The sequence below is a fragment of the Rhinoderma darwinii genome, chromosome 1 (genome assembly GCF_050947455.1).
Source record: "Rhinoderma darwinii isolate aRhiDar2 chromosome 1, aRhiDar2.hap1, whole genome shotgun sequence".
Lineage (NCBI taxonomy): Eukaryota > Metazoa > Chordata > Amphibia > Anura > Rhinodermatidae > Rhinoderma > Rhinoderma darwinii.
This window is the reverse complement of record NC_134687.1, coordinates 534,284,125-534,307,314: the sequence shown is the minus strand read 5'-3', so window position 1 is coordinate 534,307,314 and position 23,190 is coordinate 534,284,125. Positions and strand designations below refer to the sequence as shown.

Here is a 23,190-nt window from a genome sequence, read left to right as displayed (position 1 = left end):
GACTGTATCAGAGCATCTCCAAAACGGCAGTTCTTGTGGAATGTTCCAGGTATACAATACAGTGCTTAGTACTATCCAAGGAAGGACAAACGGTAAACCGGTGACAGGGTCATGGGCGTGCAAGGATTAGTGATGCGCATGGAGAGCAAAGGAGAGAAGAGCCACTGAAGCCACACTAAAAAATTGTTCAGGAATGGTTCGAGGACCATAACAAAGTGTTGACTCAGCCTTTCATTTTTCCAAATCTCAATCTGATCAAGCATCTGTTGGATGTGCTGGAAAAACAAGTACAATACATGGAGGCCCACGCTGGTGGTTTTAATGTTTTGGCTAAAATGTATATTCATGTGAGATAACAGCTCGGCTCTAAAGGTGTAACTCTCGTCTGAGATCCTACAATGCACTGCTTTCTAATAACAGGAAACCAGTAGATTTCTGCATTTTGTCTGAAGGAGGCTAAAACATCATAGAAGATAGATAAGCATATCATGTAGAAACATATTCTACATTATCTGTAGATTTCAATTGTGGAATGTGGTAAAGATGTTGTTTAAAAGTGGAGTTTTCCATAAACAAAAGGAAAACGGGGCAGAATCTGTGTTCCAAAGAGCTTGACGAGAAAAGGGTTTAACAACCAGTGGTGAAAAATCTTGCTTTCCAGCTCATGTCATCTGAACATAAACCACTCTGTGATGTCCTTCAGCTGTTCCCCCCAACTCGACGAGAAAAGGATTTTACGGTGGGCACTAAAAATAAAATACTTTTCTCGCTTGTGTTATTGGGGGACACAGTAGAGCGTGGGACATCCTAAAGCAGTCCCCAGAAAAAGTAACAAATCAGATTGAACTACTGATTATCTAATCCATTGCTACTTGCAGAACCTAGTGACCGGGAAAAGCATCCGAGGATGCAAAAGTCTGTACCCTATAGAACAGAGTAATGTGAGGAGAGAAACCAGATATCGGCCTTACGCACATGTAGAGCAGAGGCCCGATGGCATGCTGGCCAAAGGGCCCCACAGGACTGGTGGAATGAAATGTTAGTTGGGAAGAGAGATCTTGACTTTAATCTAAATGATCCAATGGCCTTGTATGATGTACAGTAAGATGGAAAAAAAAAAAAAAGAGTCAGACTACCAGTAGGAGACTGTTTGAGACAGATAAGTTTGAAGAGCTTTGAACACATCCAGTAGAGAGCATTCCCTAGAATGGAAAGGGGGGAAACGGACAGCGAATAAAAGGAAGAAAACTGCCAACCCAGACACACGTCTTGTGGAAGATATAGCCATTAAAAAGGCTACATACCAAGAGCAAATCTCACGCAGACGCGATGACTGGTTTATGTTCCAAGGAGTAAAGGGGGAACATAAGGGAAGCCAATGCTTGACCCCTTGGGGAAAAATATGCAGGTCAGGGAAGAAAATAAGGCCAAGCACCGGATTAAAGACAAAAACCTGTTCAAGGAAAAAGGAAGAGGAGGATGGAGACATTCCTCATACTAGCACAAACGCGTTCCAGGTCCTATGAGATGGGGAAGGTCACCTGGCCTTCAGCAGAATTGTGATGACTTGTTCTGAGATACGAGTCATCACAATGAGAACTCAGTACCAATAGTATCTAACCTGATGGCACCAGACCTGCCTCATTGAATGTGGTATGCTCACGTTATCTCTTTTCTGGATTACTTTTTCTGTCGTCTGCCTCTCTGAGACAACCTACTCTTTTGGCTCTGTCTTCTACCAGCATTTTGAAGTCACTACGTTTGATACCATGACTTACAAAACACAGTTCGGAGATCTCGTTTGTAAAGACTTTTTTTTAGAACAACACACAGGAATATCGATCACATCTAAGTTGATCAACTTAGCTGTGATTGATAATAGGTGAACCCTGTGTGTCAGAGACAAACAGGACCCGCTCTCAGCCGAGCCGTCAGTTCAGATGAAGAAACGGAATCGGCTGAGAGAGAACAATATAGCTTCTATGTATACAGAATACATAGAGGCTGTATTGTAAAAAGCAAATTTTTTTTAAATAAAACTCAAAAAGCCTAAAATCACAAAAAACATTGATTTAGTAATAAAAAAAGAAAAAACATTCAAAACGTGTACATAGCCTTTGACCGGCCCTGAAGAATAGTAGGGAAAGTTTCCCACCAGATCAACTCCTTTTGAACCCAAGAGAGTAGGAAAATGAACCTGTTCAGTGTGCTCAAAGACTTGTCCCAGCTCGTAAGAATCGCTCCCTGGAGAGGCCATGTGTGGAATTACGCATAGGCTACAGGCAGGAAGGTTGATACCATCTTGTCGCATGCAGAAACAGATACAAAAGTAAGTGTTCCAGCGGAGAACTACCCTGGCTCGAATGGCCTTGACCTTGTCGGGAGATAAATTCTCTTTGTCCTGGCATTGAAAGTCATTCCCACGAACTCCTCGCTCTGAGCTGAATCTAAGAAGGACTTCTCTCTGTTGATGATCCACCAGAATGTCTACAATGTGTACAGGGTGAGACTGGAGAAGTTGTCCTCTCGGGAGGGGGCCTTTGCCGAGGGATCGTCCAAGTAAGGGACGATAGCAACTCTGCTCATGCGTAGTAAAGGCCCCCGACGCAAACAGCAAGAGAAAAATAGACTTTCCTAATTCAGATTATACTCACCCCTTGTATACATCTTCTCTTCATCTGCCAAGTGCAAACCAGTAGGGTCACCCCTTTAGTGTGCCGCTTTCTGGTAATAAGGAGCACTGGTGGGAAGCAGGCTGGAAACTGGGTGACCCTTGGGCTGGTGGCTGACAGAGGAGCTCTGGTGCTCTTGTCTCACTTGCCTTATTTTGGCAGGGGGACAACGGCAGTAGGATTGACACAGGGTTGAAGCTATCTCCCTGTTCTCCCCACCAAGGGAAGAGCGCATGGTTTTCCAACCAAGAAAATACATCCTGATACGCAAGCAGGAAATTCTGCCTCCTGCGTACACTAAGCTTAAACTGATTAGCTCAGTGTCTCCAGGAGGGGTGCAGCCTGTGTAGGAAGAGCTAACTTTTTTTTCCTTAGTGCCGCCTCCTATAACTATGGTGTTCTGTATCCCCCAATGACACAAGCGAGAAAGTAAAAGCAGTCCTCGTGATGTCTACTTTTCATGATGTTAAAACTAAAGAAAATTGTTATCATAAAACATCTGATCCCTTGATTTTAATGGTTTTCTAAACCGTTACCACAACAATTCTTTCTTTCATTTAATGGAGTTCCACTAACATTAAAAATGAAGGAAGTCATGATGGGTGAGCAGATTAGAACGTATACACATACAGTCATATCTGACAGCCTAGAAGCAAACAAGATAATTCAATGGATTATGAGACATGACGTAGAGAGGGAAAAATGGTGGGACAATTATGCTTCTTGGAAGGAACCGATTATCATCTAGGAAGATGGAAATGCGGACACTAAAGTTAATTATGTGGAGGTTTGTTTAGCTGCTAAATCAAATACTGTTTCATCCAGAGAAAGATATTGGATTGTTCAACCAGCACTGGAGGGAAAATCTTCTATTTTATATACATTCCCATTAAAAATGGGAGCTTAGGTAAGCATACTAAAAACAGACAGCACCGCTTATGCGTTCCAAGCGTAAGCAATATTTTGCCAAAGATGGGCTTGTTCCTGTAAGGGCATGTTCACGCTGAGTAAATTTTGACACGTTGTTTGATGCGGAAACCGCGCCAAAAAACGGTCGAAAATGCCTCCCATGGGAGGCGGAGGCGTTTTTTTCCCATGAGGGGAAAAACAGTCTTGCGGGAAAAAGAAGCGACATGCCCTATCTTCAGGCGTTTACATCTCTGACGTCCCATTGACATCAATAAGGAGGCAGAGAAAGCGTACTTCGCGGCGTTATTTGCCAGCGGCATTCAATGACCGCGGGCGAAAAATGCTGCGAAAAACTGAATTGTGAGGCAGATTATCTGCCTGCAAAAAAACTCTGTGTGAACCTACCCTAATTGTTCTTTGTTTAGCTGAGAAAGATCTATCTGCAGTTTAAACCTATTGTATATCGTAGAGTGAGAGCAAGCTCTGCTATATTGTTTTGCAGGCCGTGGCTACCTGATTTAGCGCATATGCAGTCAAGTGACTCATTATTCTTTAGTGAGATAACTCAATAAATCCTAGCAATTGATATGTTCAATGTTCATTTCTCTAAGAAAAAATAGCATAAACATGTGAAATATGGAACACCTAACCGCTGATCTAGAAACTTCTTGGTTGTGATGCATAGGGAAAACCTTCAGCATGGCAGCCATCTGCTGGGCAAAGCAATGCATTTCATCAGACTTACGTGCCATGCAGTCTGTGAATTTGGATTAGACATCACCGTCTTCTTTAGCTCGTCCAGTATAGGTTCAGATAATGAAGCTTGGGACTGCAGCAGCTCTTTGAACTGAACTTGCCTTAGCAGCAGAAATAACGATGCTTGGTCTGGGCAAGTTTGTAATCCCTGAAACATAAAAAATGTAATAGTTACACAGCTAAAGAAAACATTTACTTTTTAAATAATGAAATACTGCTGTATCAATCTCGACTACACAACGTAGTAAGTAATATGTCACCAGTTGATGCAAAATTTATAGACCAGACTTAAAGAGGCTCTGTCACCAGATTATAAATGCCCTATCTCCTACATAATCTGATTGGCGCTGTAATGTAGATAACAACAGTGGTTTTTTTTTTTAGAAAAACGATAAATTTTGACCAAGTTATGAACAATTTTAGATTGATGCTAATTACTTTCTTAATGCCCAACTGGGCGTGTTTTTACTTTTTGACCAAATGGGCGTTGTAAAGAGAAGTGTATGACGCTGACCAATCAGTGACCAATCAGCATCATACACTCCTCTCCATTTATTTACTCAGCCCATAGTGATCTTGCTAGATCATGATGTGCTGTCACTTACTCACACATTAACTTTTCTGAAGTGTCGCGAGAGTGAATAGACATCGCTTCCAGCCAGGACGCAATGTCTATTCACAATCCCGACACTTCAGGTGTTTTACAGCTGACACCCAGGACTAACAGCCAGGAGCAGCGATCACACTGTTCTTGGCTGTTTAAACCCTCAAATGCTGCGGTCAATCGCGACCGCAACATCTGAGGCGTTGAAAAGTGGGGGGCAGCCCGCTTCGGCAACTCATCGCCCCCCCCTACAACGAGAACAGGGGGTGACGATGGTTGTTATAGCAGCCCAGGGGCTAATGAAGGCCCCCAGGACTGCCTTCACTCTGCCTCTGTTAAATTTAAACCGCCAAAATCGCTGTTTTTTGGTCACCTTAGCTCCCATAAAAAATTTAATAAAAAGTGATAAAAAAGTCATATGTACCAACAAATGGTACCAATAAAAACTACAGTTCATCCCGCAAAAAATAAGCCCTCACACCGCTCAATGCACGGAAAAATAAAAAAGTTCTCTCAGAATGTGTTGAAACAAAACTATATTTTTTTTAACAAAAAGTTTTTGTTTTTTTAATGTAGTAAAATATAGAAAAATCTATATAAATCTACATAAATTTGATATCACCGTAATCGTATTGAGCCACACAATAAAGTAAAATAGTTTTTACCACACGGTGAAAGATGTAAAAACGGAACCCAAAAAACAATGGAGGAATCACAGTTTTTTCCAATTTCAGCCCGCAAATAATTTTTTTGCAGCTTCCCAGTACATTATATGGTACTTTAAATGCTACCAATAGAAACTAAAACGCCTCCCGCAAAAATATAAACTCTCACACCACTCTATTGACGGGAAAATAAAAACGTTATAGCTCTTGGAAGGCGGGAAGTGAAAAACGACAATTAAATATAAAAAAAAATGGCTCGTTCGATCAACTTTTTATTCTCTAGCAGCATGTGTAATATAAATATATTTTGTAATATACTTTATTAATGAATTTGGGCTCCTGTTTGTGTTATATGTGTTTTAAATGGCCACTCTGACACTTATTTACTACATTTTATTTCTTGAATTTCTCCTGTTGCTAGCAGAAATCCGTACACCGTTTGAATGTATCGGTGTACGGACACGGCTGCCTGTGAGTACAGGTGGGTGGTGGCCCCATCCTGATGTCAGATGTGCATGCCCCCATCGTGACGTCAGGAAGGTCTCTCTGCCTCTATGTACTATACAGTTCTCTATACAGTTCCCGGCAGCAGCAGAGCGCAGGAAGGAGAATGACAGCTCTGCTGCTGTACGAACTATAGTATGTGTGAGAGGCGCTTCCGTAGCAGAAGCGCAGGTCTGGGGCCCCCTCCCTGTCCACTGTACTGTAACCGGCACGGAGGAGAAGAGAATGACAGCTCTGCTGCTGTACGGTCTATGGTATGTGTGAGTGGCGCTTCTGTAGCAGAAGTGCAGGTCTAGCGGCAGCTCCCTCGCTAGACCTGCACTTCTGCTATGGAAGCGCCACTCACACATACCATAGACCGTACAGCAGCAGAGCTGTCATTCTCCTCTCTGTGCTCTGCTACTGCCGGTTACAGTACTGTGGACAGGGGGAAGAGGGCACAGGGAGGGGGCGCCAAACCTGTGCTGCGCTTCTGCTACGGAAGCACCTCTCATAAAATACAATAGTCCGGACAGCAGCAGAGCTGTCATTCTCCTCTCTGCGCTCTGCTGCTGTCGGTTATAGTACTGTGGACAGGGGGGGAAGAGGGGACAGGTAGGCGGTGCCAGACCTGCGCTTCTTCTCAAAGAGCAGTGCGCGCCTTTACAGCTTGTGCGCCCGCGGTAAAGAACCTGCACACATAGCAGGTTACAATATTTCAAATTGTACTGCTATACTCCTTCCAAATAGCCAAAGTGCCCATAAACACTACAGAAGGTTATGTTGCATCTTCGACTGCTTGCACGCCACAGAGTGAAATCTACACCAGCTATGAGCTGGCGTAGATTTCCACTATAACTTACGCCAGTCTCTGGCCTCAATTATAGTAAGTGTGTTAGGCTATGAGTGGCTTCGAAAACAGCCCAACAATTGAATTTTTTTCAACATTGGTGCTGTTTGTGACTTTTCCATGCCTGAAAACTAGCGTAGAAGTGTTGTTAAATTCCCTTCTTTTAAATCAATAGCAATTTTATAAGTTAATACAAAATTATATGAAAAATGCCATGTGTTTCAAGTTTATGGCTAAATATGATTATGGGTGAGGGATTGTATGCAGCCATGGCCTTGCTCGAGGTTCTAAGAACGGTGCTGTTTATAGGGAAAAGCTGATACACTGTGCAACTACTGCAGGGCATAAGGATACTTCCAGATATAGAGAAGCAAATCCGGCAAAAATGCAATAAATTCTGCATGTGTTACACGTGGATTTTGCAGCAGATTGTGCTGCGGATTTGACCCTATGCATTGAAGAGGGTGAAGTCTCCGGTAAATATCTGCGTCCCACATTGAGTAATAATTATTTGACAATCCACTGCATGCTCATAGTTTTGAAAGAACTTTTTTGTTAGGTGTGGATGGTGCTTTGAAAACTCCATTCACATGTATTGTATTGCAAATCGTCACGTATTTGCGGTGCAGGATATTGTAGCGCGCGAGCAGGAGACCAGAGAAGGGATGGGAAAGGCATTGGCCCACAAAATGGCTGCTGGCTGGGCTCTCCGCGAGGATCACTGTGGCTAACAGTCCCTCAGGACTTGCTCACGGCTAATGATGAGGGGGTTTGCATGAGTTAATGAGGATGTCAGTCTCTAAATCCCCCGGGACACTCCCTGTGTCTGCTCCTGTCCTGATGGTGTTTTGAGGTGTCCTTGATGTTAGGTGCACAAAGGAAGATAGGAGGCTGCGGAGGCCGTTAAACAGACTCAGCTTGCAGCAGATTTAGTTGTAAAATGTCAGGTACAAGTCCGCACAAAATGGAAATACAATTTATCCTGTGATAAAAACTCAATCTACAACACATCGAAGTGCAAGTATGGCGTTTTCCACGCTATAGCAGTTTACTCTGCTGCTACCCGTGATAGATCCCAGGAATATATGCTGTATAGGGCTTCTCTAACCCAAATCAGTACCTCTTTATCCTGTCAGGCTTTCTGGTTCTGTTCCCAACTCCTGGGGTTACTTAAAGAGACTCTGTCACCATATTATAAGTGCCCTATCTCCTACACAAGGAGATCGGCGCTGTAATGTAGATGACAGCAGTGCTTTTTATTTTAAAAAACGATCTATTTTCACCACTTTATTAGCGATTTTAGCTTTATGCTAATGAGTTTCTCAATGGACAACTGGGCGTGTTTTACTATTGACCAAGTGGGAGTTATACAGAGGAGTGTATGACGCTGACCAATCAGTGACCAATCAGCGACCAATCAGCGTCATGCACTTCTCTCCATTCATTTAGGCAGCGCATAGGGATCCTTTTAGATCACTATGTGCTGTCTTATACTAACACATTAACAATACTGAAGTGTTTAGACAGTGAATAGACATTCCACGGGATGTCTATTCACAATCTCTGCACTTCGTTACTGTTTCTATGGTAGTTACAGCAGAGGAAGCGTAATCTCGTTGTAACCTGTCATTTACAGAGTAATCTCGCGAGATTATGCCTGCTCTGCTGTAACTACCACAGAAACAGTAACGAAGTGCAGAGATTGTGAATAGACATCCTGTGGAATGTCTATTCACTGTCTAAACACTTCAGTATTGTTAATGTGTTAGTATAAGACAGCACATACTGATCTAAAAGGATCCCTATGCGCTGCCTAAATGAATGGAGAGAAGTGCATGACGCTGATTGGTCACTGATTGGTCAGCATCATACACTCCTCTGTACAACGCCCACTTGGTCAATAGTAAAACACGCCCAGTTGTCCATTGAGAAACTCATTAGCATAAATCTAAAATCGCTAATAACATGGTAAAAATAGATCGTTTCTTTAAATAAAAAGCATTACTGTCACCTACATTATAGCGCCGATCTCCTTATGTAGGAGATAGGGCACTTATAATGTGGGTGACAGAGCCTCTTTAACGTCACAGATTTTGTAGTAAAAGGCCCTTGTAATGTGATCTCTCTCGCTCTCTCTCTCTCTTTCCTGCTTTATCTCCTCAGTGAGCTGCTCTAGGCTGTCTTCAGGGGCTCAACTGCCACGTGCTGATCTTCCAGCACAACTTGTCACTATTGGCTCCAACCGTCAACCAGCTCCAACTGCCACTCTGAGGGGGGAGGGTCCACTATAATATAACTCCTCCCACTTCCTGGAAACTTCCAGGAAAATACCATCTTGCACCACTTGACACATAACATTATAAAATACATTTACAATATACTGTCTCGCTAGTAGTGTCTTGAAAGTAGAGAGCACAGTAAAGGTCAGATGCTTTTTACACAATAACAAGATAATCAGGAAAGACTGTAGGGCTGAAAGGTAATCTCTGCTTTTTATCCTCATGTCCCTTTTAGGTCCAAAAATCTGTGCTAATTATTTTCCTAACATATCTTTGTAACGGTTTGCGCTTTGATTTTCTAATAGAAATCTCTAAATCCACAGAATAAACATACATTTAAAAAATAACATGCTGGCTGCATGCAGCTGCCACTAGAGGGAGCATTGGAGCTTACTCCAGACTGACTTAGGCTGCGTTCACATCTGCGTCAGGGCTCCGTTCCAACAAAATTTTCCGGCGGAACGGAGCCCTGACTGACACAAACAGAAACCAGAGATTTCCATATCCATCACCATTGATTTAAATGGTGACGGATCCAGTGAAAATGGTTTCCGTTTGTCTCCGTTGTGCAGGGGTTCCGTCGTTTTGACGGAATGAATACCGTAGTCGACTACGCTATTGATTCCGTCAAAACAATGGAACCCCTGCACAATGTAGACAAACGGAAACCATTTGCACTGTATACGTCACCATTTAAATCAATGGTGATGGAAACCTCTGGTTTCCGTTTGCGTCAGTTAGGGCTCCATTCCAACGGAACGTCGCCATGACGCAGATGTGAACGCAGCCTTATTGAGCTTAGTGTACAACAGTATGCGGTTAGCTCTCATGCTCCCTCTAGTGGAGGCTGCATTCAGACAGAATGTTATGTTTTAAATTTATGTCTATGCGGGTGATTTGGAGCTTTCTAATAGAAAAATGGAGCTCCAATCATTATAAAGATATATTAAGAAATTATTCAGCACAGAATTTTGAACCTATTTAGATGAATATTCACTTTAAAGACATAACCACCCATCAGCAACAACATTTAAAATGCTGATGACATACAACTACATATATACAATTAAATATACACATAGTATTGTACCATCTCTCAATGCATACAATATAAAATATTACCTTGGTGCAAAGAGCCTCAGCCTCAGACAGCATGTTCTGATCCTTCAATGAAGAGATTGCTTGACACAATGACCAGCTCTCCAGGGACTGGGCATAACTAGTAGGAAGGTTATTTGCCCTTTCAACTGTGCATTCAGAAAATATATACATATAAGTATGTAGAACTGAATGATGAGGTCCAAATTTGATTTGTTTTGCACAAAATGTACAGTAGAATATATGCAGACAAAATATATCAAGTAAAGAACTCACGGTTGCATTTCCTGGTGTTAGGATTCTCCTTAATGTAACGGATCTCACAAAAACATAGTCTATCAATGCCCATCCCTCCCCTGTTGCAACAAAATTTGTAGTAGTATCAATACCCTTTCTTTGTTGACGTGAGACTGAAATGTAACCACAGTGGTGATGTCAGCAGCACTGCTCTGTATTCGGAACTAACTTCATTATAGGAAACAGAATTATCCTTGGATCTCAAAGGACTTTGGAGAACCCACAGGTAGCAATGTAAGAATGAGCTCCATTTACTGTAAATAAATTAGATAATACTATAATGAGGCTTAAAGTGAATCTCTACCTTTTAACACCACCTGGTTTTTAGGTCCAACATTCTGTTCATATATCTTTATAAATGTTGGACCTCGGTTTTTCTGGAACAGGTCTCCGAATGTCCTGCATAGACATACAGTTAAACAATAAAATTCTGACCATCTGAAGCCACCACTAGAGGGAGCATAGGAGGTTACTGCATGATGTTAGCACATTGAACTCAATAATAAATTAGCAGTAAGCTCCCTCTGGTGGTGTCTGCATGTGGTCAGAATTGTATTATTTAAAGGGTAACTAAACTTTCAGAAAACTTCTGACATGTCCTAGTGACATGTCAGAAGTTTTGATCGGTGGGGGTCCGAGCACTGGGACCCCCACCGATCGCTAGAAAGAACCGCAGAAGTGCTTGGGTGAGCCCAGGGCCACTTCGTTTCTGAATGGCTTTTCTCGGAAAGTCGAGCAGTTGGTGTACGGACTCATAGACTTTCTATTGTGTCTGTACACCAAAACGAGAAAAGTCGATCAGAAACCAAGCGGCTCAGTGCACACCCGATCACTCCTGCCACTTCGATCTAGTGATTGGTGGGGGTCTCAGTGAACGGACCCCCATGTCCCTATTTCTGAAAGTTTAATTACCTTTTAATTCTTTGTCTATGAAGGATATTTGGAGTGGTGTATCAGAAAAACACAGCTGCGCCAAAAACGTACGGCAGATGATGCCAAGGGGTTAAAGAACTTCAACAAAATTATCAAAATCCTTCTCGTCTTCAGCCACAAATTATTATCACTTTTTACTATGTAGGCTGATGAGGTGTGACTACCGGAATTGATAGAAAGTGAACAATTTCTGAACGTGTTTGACTACTGTGGGGGAGATATATCAATAGTGAAAACATTCATGAATTTAGGATGTGGGCACATTTATCATAATGGTGTATGTGGCATAATAGATTTCCTTCAACATACTAGACATGATAAATATTTTTATCTTACTTAAACCAGTCTATGGCGGGCATTTATGTATACCAGGGGTTTTCAGTCTGTAGCAAAAAGTACAACTCCCAGAAGGCATGTGGCTGTCAGGACATGCTGGGAGTTTTAATTCTGCAACAGCTGCAGAGCCACAATCTGGAGACCATTAATGCGCACCACAATTTTGTACATCTTTAATCAATTTTGCACACAACAAAAGCCATTGAAAAGTCATTGAAAAAGTCAATATAAGAAATCTAGCCATTGTTTGTTTAATGCAATAAAAGTCAAGATAAATTTGGCTACATCTGTAGTTACGGTAACAGCGCAGTTCGCATGCTAGGTTGCTTCCGTAACTGCCATTCACTACTATTGGAGTTTCTGTAACGCCCGACCATGTAATCAGGAAGTGGCCGGGAGTCAGCATGAGCACAAAAAGCTATCCGGTGGATATGTCATAAATGTCCTTGATGGGAAAAATGTCACTTTGGAAGCCAGCCCTGTCTGTTGTGTTTTCTAGCCTTACAAGGTGTAGAAGCTGCGGTTATTGAACTAGTTATGTGGTCCACACTACCAGCTCTATTCTGATTCCACATACGTTGTATAACAAGTGGCCAGCTTTATGTACCTGTAAGGTGGGCACTTACTTTTGGATTTCACAGATGCTACAAATGTTATGCCATGCTTAGTGGCTTTGTCAGGTATCTGATTAATGTAGGAGGCCGTATATTCCACTTGGCAGGCAGCCATTATTCCAGCCCATACTGCAGGATTATCTGAAAATATGAATACACTTTAAAGTTACACCTTCTTAAATTTCAGAACTTACAACTCATAAGCACTGAACTTGTCTGAAATACATACATGACACGCATCTACTAGTAGCATCTCACAACTATTAATGGGGTTAACCGGTTATTTAACAGTGATGGCCTATCCTTTTAATAGGCCATTAATATTAGATCAGTGGTGGTCCAGCTCATGAGACCCCCACTGATCAGCTGTTTGAAGGGGCCTAGGCACTCTGCCGCCGTGCCCCCTTCATAGTTCACCAGCCTCAGTGCCTGGTATTGCAGCTCAGTTCCATTCACTTCAAAAAGACTGAGCTGCAGAGAACAGCAGTACCAGGCACAGCCGCTACTAAAAGTACGGAGCTGTATCTGGTACAAAAAACGAGACCACAAGGGAAGCAGCCCCTTCAAACAGCTGATTGTCAGGGGTGCCGAGAGTTGGACTCTCAGAAGTCAAATTTTCATGGCCTATCCTAAGGATAACAGGATAAACCTATAAAAGACAAAATAAGTAAATAGTAACTAAATGAAATTATTTATTTAACATATGCTAGTCAGTTTTACACAAGTATATGAATAGTAAAATTGGATACGCCATGAATGTGATTGGTGGTGCACAACTATGGGCAACTCCACTGATCCCTGGTGTTTCTTAAACTTGCTCCAGGTGGAGAGGTGGGCCCGCTTGTGGGGTCACTCTCTATTATAGCAAATGAAAGATACACAAACAGCCGAGCATGCTCATTTATCTTGGTGCTGTATACATAAAGATTATTATTATTTATCTATAGTGAAAAAACCCTTTGAGGGTAAATCAAATGAAAAAAAATTCTGCCCTTTACCGTAGCTTGAATAATAAAAAAAATCTGTAAAACTGCCAAGTAGTCTCTGACAAGAGAAACAACATAAATGTATTCAGATCCACTCTCGCAGCTCTTCCTCAGCATTGGCTCTAGTTATTATGTGCACACAGTAATATCACACATTTTTTACTTTCGGGGAACTTAAAAGCAGCTTTGGAAAATAGATGTAGTAGAACAGCTACAAAATGTAAAAATAAAGTAATAATAGGCATATAGGCAAGAAATGACTGGAGCTGTGCTATATGCATTGCATAACTAAAGTGCTGCACCTGAAGAGGTCACTAGAGGGCACTGGTGTAGTAAAATGAATCCCATCAAGGACTACTGTATATCACTAGTAATCTAATATAAAGGCATATCTTACAAGACAGGTGTAAAAGGAGGAAGGTACACCCAGTAAACAGCCTCCCAAGATGCCCTTTGACAGAGTATGTGTTGGGTCAGAGACCGTGACCCTCCCTGTCAACTGTTCATTTAATTAGCCAAAAGGGGCTGGAGCGATCCTACATATTAAAAAATAAGAATCTCCCCAGAAACATGACAACGATGAGCATGTATTAGGGTATGGTAGAAGAATAGAATTCTAATGATGATAGCAGGTACTGTATATTTAGTACATTAATCTGCATGTGGTGGCAGTATATACACAAGACTACATTTCACCTATGTTCTGACTTTTTTGCAAAGACGAACTGCACCAGTTTTCCGAAAAAAATACCAGCCACTTTACGTACCCCATAATGCATTGCATTCATAAGCAGAAATCGGGATTGCCTTTCAGTTTGGATTTTCCACTCATATTATTTGGAAGATCACTGTTACTGGGGAGCAGACGCGGTTTTCCACACATAGGTTCAGATGTATGGTTGCACCTATCTAGTACATGTAAAATAAAACACAGACAAAAAAAAGAAAACAATACAAATTCCGAATACCTGGGAAGAAATGTGCAGCTCTTTGTAACGTTTTCAGAGCATTGTGCTTCTTGTTGTCAGAGCCTAGACACCCAGCGGCTAATTCATTCACTGCTGTGTATATCAAGGACGTCTGAGGAGAAAAATATGAGGTTAAAGTTGCTGTTGTGTGGACATTTGTGAAATATTTCCTAGTGGCCATTCTAAAGAACAGCCCTGTTTTCTCGCAGTCTTCATAAAGTCGGGATGTGGCGTCAATTTTCTGAAATGGAATATCTATTATATACTGATCGCCTAGCGCTAGATTCTTGTAAATGGCTTACTATCCCCAACATTTCCTTTACGGAGAGAGATGGGGCAGGGGTGTGCCCTTTCTCCCTTATTTTAAGATTCGCCGCAACAATAGATATAGGGGGATAAAAATAGGTTCTAGAGAGGACCGTATCGACTTATACGCTGATTAAATGGGTTAATTTATGGTAACCTAGAACTACTCTCCCACATGTAACGACCCTTATTAACACCTTTGGAAACTTTTAGGGTCTGATCATAAACTGGCAAAAAACTTATCCAATGTCTATAGAAAACTGGCCAGTGGAAGAGTTACTTCACCGGTTAAAGGTAGTCTCCTCATATAAATACTTCGGAGAAATTTTCCCGAGGGATTCATCACTATCTTATGATCTTAATATTTACCTATTGCTTTCATATTTTAGATCTAATTATGGAAATTGCTCCCGTTATCCACAACAGGACGAATACATTTGATCTAGATGATCGTTCTGCCTAAATGTTTATATGCTGTAGAACATGCTGATATACCAATCCTCCAAACCATTTTTTAAACGGCTGTTTTCACTTATTTAACCCTTTATTTGGGGCAGTGGCAGATCTAAACCCAAGCTTTCTACATAGCACCATCCAAAAGATCAAGATGATGCTGTCCTACTGTGTTTTCACTTAGACTATTTGTCCGGACAATTGAGATATATACAATACTGAATAATAGAGGATGAACTTTCTAATTCGGTGTATCATTTGCTCCACGTACTGAACCTAAAGACTCTCTGGCCAGTGCTGGAACCCCACTGGGTTTATTACTTCCCCACAATAAATTGGCCAGACAGGTAAGGCAGAAGTCAAAGTCATTGACAGATTAAGAATAGAATTGCTGAAACTCCATTATGGCACAATTAAACCATTCACCACCTCCAATCTTCACATAATTCAGATTTGGATAGATCATGGTGTAAAATGTTTGGAACACCTGTATGTTTCTGATGTCATTTGATAACCGAACAGTAGCTTATAATTTATCTAGGATGGCCATTTGGAAATGTTTCCAGTTACGACATGCTCTGAGCAGATAGGACAGATTTTCCACATGTAATGTCCCAAAATTGCAGTTTATTTTGGTAATGTAACTGATATAATGGGTCTTCTAATTCCAAAAACCCAGAAAGTCTTCCTACTGGGGCTTCTCAAGGAGGACTGGACACAACATCAAAGTATATTTTGAAAAAGCTCTCTTTTTTTTTTCTCTAGCACGCAAGGCAATTCTATGCACCCAAAGCGCGCTTCACATCACAATGGAAAAATATGGTGAACACAACCTTAATGTATGAAAAAGTTGGGTAAAAACCGAGGCTGTCCAGAGAAATGTATAAAATGATGGGGTGGATGGTGCGCATCTCTTTTTTAACCTGGTTTATTACGCAAACTGATCACACTTTATTGAATAGTTGACATCGTTACGGAACAGAGATGTTACTTACTCAGTTGTTACCCTGTGATGTGAGGCTATTTTTGGAATGCTGACCGTGCATCTTTTCTGTATTGGATAATGTGTCTATGTAAATGTACATTGACTCTGTTTATTGTTTGTGTTAACCCCTTAACAACCAGGCCATTTTGCACGTCAATGACCAAAGATTATTTTTTGTTTTTTCACTGTTGTTTTCACATTTTAAGAGTCGTAACTTTTTTTTTTATCCTGTTGACATAGCCGTATAAGGGCTTGTTTTTTGCGGGACGAGTTGTTTTTTTCAATTGCATCCTTTTTGGGTGCATATAATATATTGATTAACTTTTATTAACTTTATTTTAGGAAAGAATTGAAAATAAGCAGCTATTCCAGCATTGCTTTTCACGTTATAAATTTACGTCGTTCACTATGCGGCATAAATAACATGTTACCTTTATTCTATGGGTCGGCACGATTACGAGGATACCAAATATGTAAAGGTTTTATGTATTCCTACGTTTGCAAAATAAAAACCCTTTTAAAAAAAATTACTTGTTTTTGCATCGCTGCATTCCAAGAGCCGTAACTTTTTATTTTTCATTCGATATAGCCATATGTGGGATTGCTTTTTGTGGGACAAGGTGTAGTTTTCATTGGTAGTATTTTGGGGTACCTGGGACTTATTGATTAACTTTTATTTTATTTTTTATAGGGGGAATAGGAGAAAAAAAGGAATTTTGCCATTGTTTTTTGCATGTTTTTGGACGCCGTTCGGCGGTTTAACTAATGCGTTAACTTTATTGTTCGAGTCGTTACGATCGCGGCGATACCATATATGTGTATGGGTTATTTTGTTTCCCACTTTTACTAAATAAAACCACTTTTTCGGTAAAAAAGTGGTTTTATTTTATTTTTACTGTAATCATTTTTTTTTCCATAAACTTTATTTAACTGTTTTACTTTCTTTTTTTTTTGTCCCACTAGAGGACTTCATCATGCGATCTGCTGATCGCATATATAATGCTTTGGTATACTTAGTATGCCAAAGCATTATTGCCTGTCAGTGTAAAACTGACAGGCAATCTACATGGCCTAGTAGGCAGATGCTGAATGCAGACCTGGGGGCCTTTGTTAGGCCCCCGGCTGCCATGGAAACCTGACGGCGCCCGGCGATTTCTTTGCGGGGGCGCTGATGGGGTGACAGAGGGAGCTCCCTCAGTCAAACACATTAGATACCGCTGTCGCTATTGGGTTAAACTGCCGGAATCGGAGCGTGCTTCGATTCCGGCAGATGGGGCAGGAGCCAGGCTGTGTATAACAGTCGTGCTCCTGCCGCTGATCGCGTGGGTACACTGGCAGTACCCACCCGATCAGAGCGACGGATATATGCAAGAACTGACACCTGCTTGTGATGGATATATCCGTCGCTCGTAGTTAAGGGCTTAATAAACCTAATTAAAAGAAAAACCAAAAAAACAGCTTCCTTGTAAAACAAACATACAACCTTACCTTTGCCTGACTCAAATTAAGTGAATGTGCAACAATGCCGGCAGCTGCTCCACCCTATACAAAAAAATGATTATACAAAAAAACAGATTTAGATCATCAGGTAATAGTTCAGTTCTGCAAGTTTATCGGAAAAGAACAACATATCAGAATGTGGAAGTTTTAGTTACAAAATGAGGATTGCTTCCCACTTTCCCTTTCAAATCTTCTGTGTGATGAACCAGATAATGGTACAGATCAGAGGTACTTAATCCAGGGTTTATAAATAGATTTCGGGGGATCCATAAATTTGGATGGTAAAAAAAACCAAATTATGATTGTAGGCAACAAACCAAAATTGAATTAGCAGAGTTAAGGCCCATTTACACGGGACAATTCTCGGTCAAACCAGTGTTCACAGAACGCTCGTTCCCGATCATTGCCCTGTGTAAGCAGGGCAACGATCAGCTGATGAACGAGCAAACGCTCGTTCATCGGATGATTGTATACTTTTAAAGGCAGAAAGCATTATCATTGTCAGCAGCACATCTCCCTGTGTAAACAGGGATTCGTGCTGCCAACATGATAAAAGTGTACTAGGACGAGCAATCATAGTAACGAGCGCTCATCCCCATACATAGCTCCTTAAGGCTCTGCTCACTTCACGTTTGGGGCCTTCTTTGGAGGTACTGTATACGTCGGGAGGATCTCCTAGAATATACCGCTGCAACGAATCCCACTGTATAAGCATATAGTGGCATTTGTGGCCGCTGAAATGCTCCCATTGTAAAAAACATACATTGCATGGTATTCTTTTTTTTTTTTTAAAGGTTTACCTTTGTATGAAATAGAATAGTCTATTACGCTATTCCACACCGTAAAAAAAAAAAAAAAAAGTATACGACGTATACCAGACCCACATAAGCCAAATGGACTCTTGTGAACTCTGTCAGGGAATGTAGCCCTATGGATATGTGTGGCATATATGCCAAATGTAAGGTTCTAAACATTATGTGAACATAGGAGTCATTTTGCTATTGGCAATATTCTACAATTAAAATCTTTAAAATTTTGCTGGTTGTCCTTGGTAACAGACAGCGCTTCATCTCCATTCCGCTGACAGACATGTGACGTAATAATTTAGCTCCTAGTTGTGTAACTGTTAACTGAGCTTCCACAATGCATTGCTCTCAGGTACAGAAAACCAACAGAATACTGAATTTAGGTCTAAATACTTTTGTGTCAAAAAATACAAACGTATAGTAGGTATGATACCTTTATTGGCTAACCATAAAAATTATATATGCAAGCTTTCAGAGCACAAAAGGCCCCTTCTTCAGGCAAGTTTACAAATGAATGACTTGTGATTAGTACATGAGGTGATACATCATTAAGATAAGCCGGGGCAATAAAACGGAGGTTATAGGGGTGATGACTTAGGACATGAGTCAGTCTGATGGGGGATGTCAAGATCCCTCATCTCCTAAATCATTATCCCTATAACCTCATTTTTATGGGCCCGGCTTATCTTAATGATGTATCACCTCATGTACTAATTGTCTTTGTGTAACATCTTAAAGAGGCTCTGTCACCACATTATAAGTGCCCTATATCCTACATAATGTGATCGGCGCTGTAATGTAGATAACAACCGTGTTTTTTATTTTGAACAACGATCAATTTTGAGCAAGTTATGCACAATTTTAGATTCATGCTAATTAGTTTCTAAATAGACAACTGGGCGTGTTTTTACTTTTTTACCAATCGGGTGTTGTAAAGCAAAGTGTATGACGCTGACCAATCAGCGTCATACACTTCTCTCCATTCATTTTTAGCAGTGCTCGCAGCACAGTGTGATCTTGTGAGATCACGCTGTGCAGTCACATACTCCCACATTAACTTTACCGAAGTGTCTTGAGATTGAATAGACATTGCCTCCAGCCAGGACGCGATGTCTATTCACACTCCCGACACTGTAAACATACCAAGGTTTAAAACCGCTCGATTCCATTATCTCAGAGACCGAACGTTCCTTGACAAAAAGCTATCTACAGTTAAAACACTTCTATAATGATACTAAAACCAAATTGCATTTGCATAGATCACTGACACGTTTTGAAAATATGTGCCTCTTACCCACACCTCCGGATAAGACGATATCTATCATTTATAGGTTACTTTTAGACCTAGATAAAGACACACTCCCCTTTTTCATTTCAGGTTAGGAACAGGGAACTAACAACCGCACCCTCTGCTTCTGACTGGTCTAAAGCATTTGCATTGTGCCATACATTTTCTATCACCTGTAAAGCTCAAGAAACGAACTATAAAATACTGTCCCGATGGTATAGGGTTCCTGTTCTGTTGCACTCTTTTTATCCTTCAGTATCAGAGGAATGTTGGCGTTGTAAAGGTGGACGTGGGACTATGTTACATATTTGGTGGGGATGCCCCCAAATCCAAATTTTCTTGGTTAAAGTGGTAGAGCTGATTAAAAAAATAACGGGTAGAGACATATCTAACAGCCCGGAGACATTACTACTCTCCATGATGCCAGGTTTCATTACAGCAGGTGTGCGGAGCCTGGTTAGTTTTCTATTGATAGTAGCCAGAACTATTATTCCCCGTCTCCGGAAATCAGAGAGTACTCCCTCGATACGGGAGTGGTTCCGGGAGGTTTTTCATTTACAGAGGATGGAGGAATCTGTTGGATCCCATAACTGCACAGCTAGGTCTACTCACATGATATGGCATGACTGGGTAGATTTTTGCTCCTCTGATTCATTTTTATCGTATCAATGAGTACGGCTGGTGGGGGGATAGGACGGCTTTGGGCAATTGGAATGTGGGCAGAATTCACATGAGCTATTTTTCTAAGTATAGTACGACTCTCTCACCTCTGGTACTTTATTGTTATATCTTCCTCTCTCGCAGACCTCATAATAGATTTATATACTTCTTCTCGACCTCATGGGCTAACTGTATTCTAAGAGTATTATGATTGGCAGTCACCGTGGTACTAATATATGCTTCCGTATTTGGTCTGTTTATCTGCTGTTTTTTATTTCAGATCGCGTTGGTTTTTCTGATCAGTCACAGAATATTGTATCTGTACATTGTTTGAATACTAGGTCAACAGGATGTATATTGAGATTTCTCTGCTGATTCTACACAAATCTGAGATATGCCTTAAAATATGTTTGTTCATATTGGATACCTGCTCATGTATTGAGTATATGTCCTGCTACGTCAGGGAACCAGCTTTATCTTTGTGTTGTGCAGTGTTTACTGTGACTGCTTTTTCCTACCCTATTCCTTTATGTAACTAATGCACTTTGAATTGCTGTATATGTTACGTTCTTGTTTTGAAAAAATACAATTCGAGAATGTTAAAAAAAAATTTTTTACCAAGTAGCTCAATGTTTTTTGAAGATTTTACAATAGTAACAATAATTCAGAGTGGAGTTTTCCTTTAAATCATTGTTCATTTATCAGAAAGACGGAAGGTAGTTCTGAAATAGCTCCATAGAAGACTCAATGAACAATAGAGCAGCTATGTGCAGGACTTTAGTCTTTTAAATGCAGCATTATACGTAACTTGGCTGTTCCATATTTTTATTTGTCTTGTGATTCCCGAAATCTACCATTTGGATTTAAGGAAGTTTACTGTACATCAAGATTTAGATTTTGAAGGGGAGCTCTAATAAATTGACAACTGGGCGTTACCATTCTCCTTATTAGTGGGACGTGTCCCTACACTGACTGCTACTGTCAGCACTGATCGGAAATGATCTGACTATGTAGGGATACATTGACAAGGTATTAATAACACCTAGTTGTCAATTTGCTAAGGAATAAAAGAGGAATGGCAAGAATTGTATAATAGAAATTATAAGCCTACAAAGTTGAAAAAAACCTGATAAAAATCCCCTTACCCTGGCATTCCTGGGAGCATACTGAGGAACAATCCTCGATAAGAGAGACCACAACTCAGGATTCCCTGGATGGCTAAATGAAAGAAGACAAGAAACAAAAAACAAATGTAGTTCACATGGCAGACAGAAGACAAACACGAGGCTAGTTAATTTTCTTTGCTAGCCAGGCGATAGTATATATAAAAAACACAGTAGAATAATAATAATTAACAAAAACAACATCATTATAATAAAATATATATAAGAAGAAGAAATAATAATTGTTTTTCTTCCCTGCCAATATAAAGGCATAAGATTCCGCACAAACATGGGGGCAAAGCATTTATATATTACATGAAGGAACTGCATTTATTAATGGCTGTTATTAATGTTGAGTTATATACAGCAATATGACAAAATTATGCATTGCAAGATTTCTCTTTCACCTCTGTAAACACAATATAGCCTTTGATTTTAGCAAATATTTGAGATTGTCACATACACATAGATATAAGAAGAAAGAAAGTAAGGACCAATAACTTTACTGCTACTATAAAAGGTAATAATGATATCCACCAACATATAGAATAAATGATACTGTGTAAATATATGCCATATATTTAGACTCAATTCGATCGTAAAAAAACATAAAAGTACCATTGTGTATACACAAATCATCTAGTAAATGAGGGATTAGATTGCTCTGTAACTTTATGTTATGCAACAATATCTAATGTAAAACTAACAGGTTCAACTAACAGGCTGTGATCCTACAGAAAGATGTGCTGACCAAGGACATACAGCTCAAAATTAGCAATATTAGCATATTTGAATATGCTAATATTACTGTTTATTAATCAGAGATGTATACGAAGTAACTTTGTACTTGTATGTTCTACGTTTCGAAGCTATTTAACCCCTTTGAAGACCAGCCCATTTATGGTCAAAAATATTTTTTTTCGCCTCCCTGCAAATTTTTTTTTAAACGCCATTAACCAATTACTTTAAATAATGTTATAGATTTCTAAAACAGGTTGTTACGGTTATCATTTGTTTTTTTTAACCCCTATGTAATAAAATAAATTAAATGTAAAAACCTTACGTTTGCATGTTTTGTTTTTTTTCCATTTTTAATAAATTTTTGTTCAAATTTTAACCCCATTATTAGTTTATTAATTATTGAAATTGTATATTTTGACACATATATATATATATATATATATATATGCAAGCACATTAACCTGTGTACTACTAAGTACACAGGCTGTTGTTAAGCCACACCCAAGAATGCCCTAACAATAGGCATCAATAAACCCTTTGATGTCTACCGATATAATGTATGGGTATAGATTCCCCCCTTATATGCCACGATCAGCTATGATCGTGACATACAAGAGGTTTAACGACAGAGATCAGAGTTTCCTCTGATCTCTCGCGTTAAAGTAGGAAAGCAGCTGTGTATTATAGCAGGTGACCTTGTCCCGCAGATACGTTACCCACAGAATCCGAACAACGTAATAGTACGAAGCAGCCCTGCGCAGACTCCTGCTTGCACCGTTCTTTTATGGCAGCAGTTGTTAAGGGGTTAAAGGAAAACTCCAGTAGAAAGACATGCTCC

At 40.3% G+C, this 23,190-nt stretch overlaps 1 protein-coding gene across 3 annotated transcripts in view; it reads right to left on the bottom strand.

Annotated features, from left to right (window-relative positions):
* Positions 1-23,190, bottom strand: part of SKIC3 (SKI3 subunit of superkiller complex) — a 194,232-nt gene that overhangs the window by 52,824 nt on the left and 118,218 nt on the right. For all 3 annotated transcript variants that reach the window (XM_075837136.1, XM_075837145.1, XM_075837140.1), the window contains 6 exons: positions 21,594-21,666; positions 17,683-17,736; positions 14,451-14,562; positions 12,509-12,637; positions 10,341-10,465; positions 4,327-4,485 (listed from right to left, as the gene is read on the bottom strand). In XM_075837136.1, coding sequence (XP_075693251.1) covers positions 4,327-4,485; positions 10,341-10,465; positions 12,509-12,637; positions 14,451-14,562; positions 17,683-17,736; positions 21,594-21,666 — 652 coding nt within the window. The remainder of the gene's footprint in view (positions 1-4,326; positions 4,486-10,340; positions 10,466-12,508; positions 12,638-14,450; positions 14,563-17,682; positions 17,737-21,593; positions 21,667-23,190) is intronic.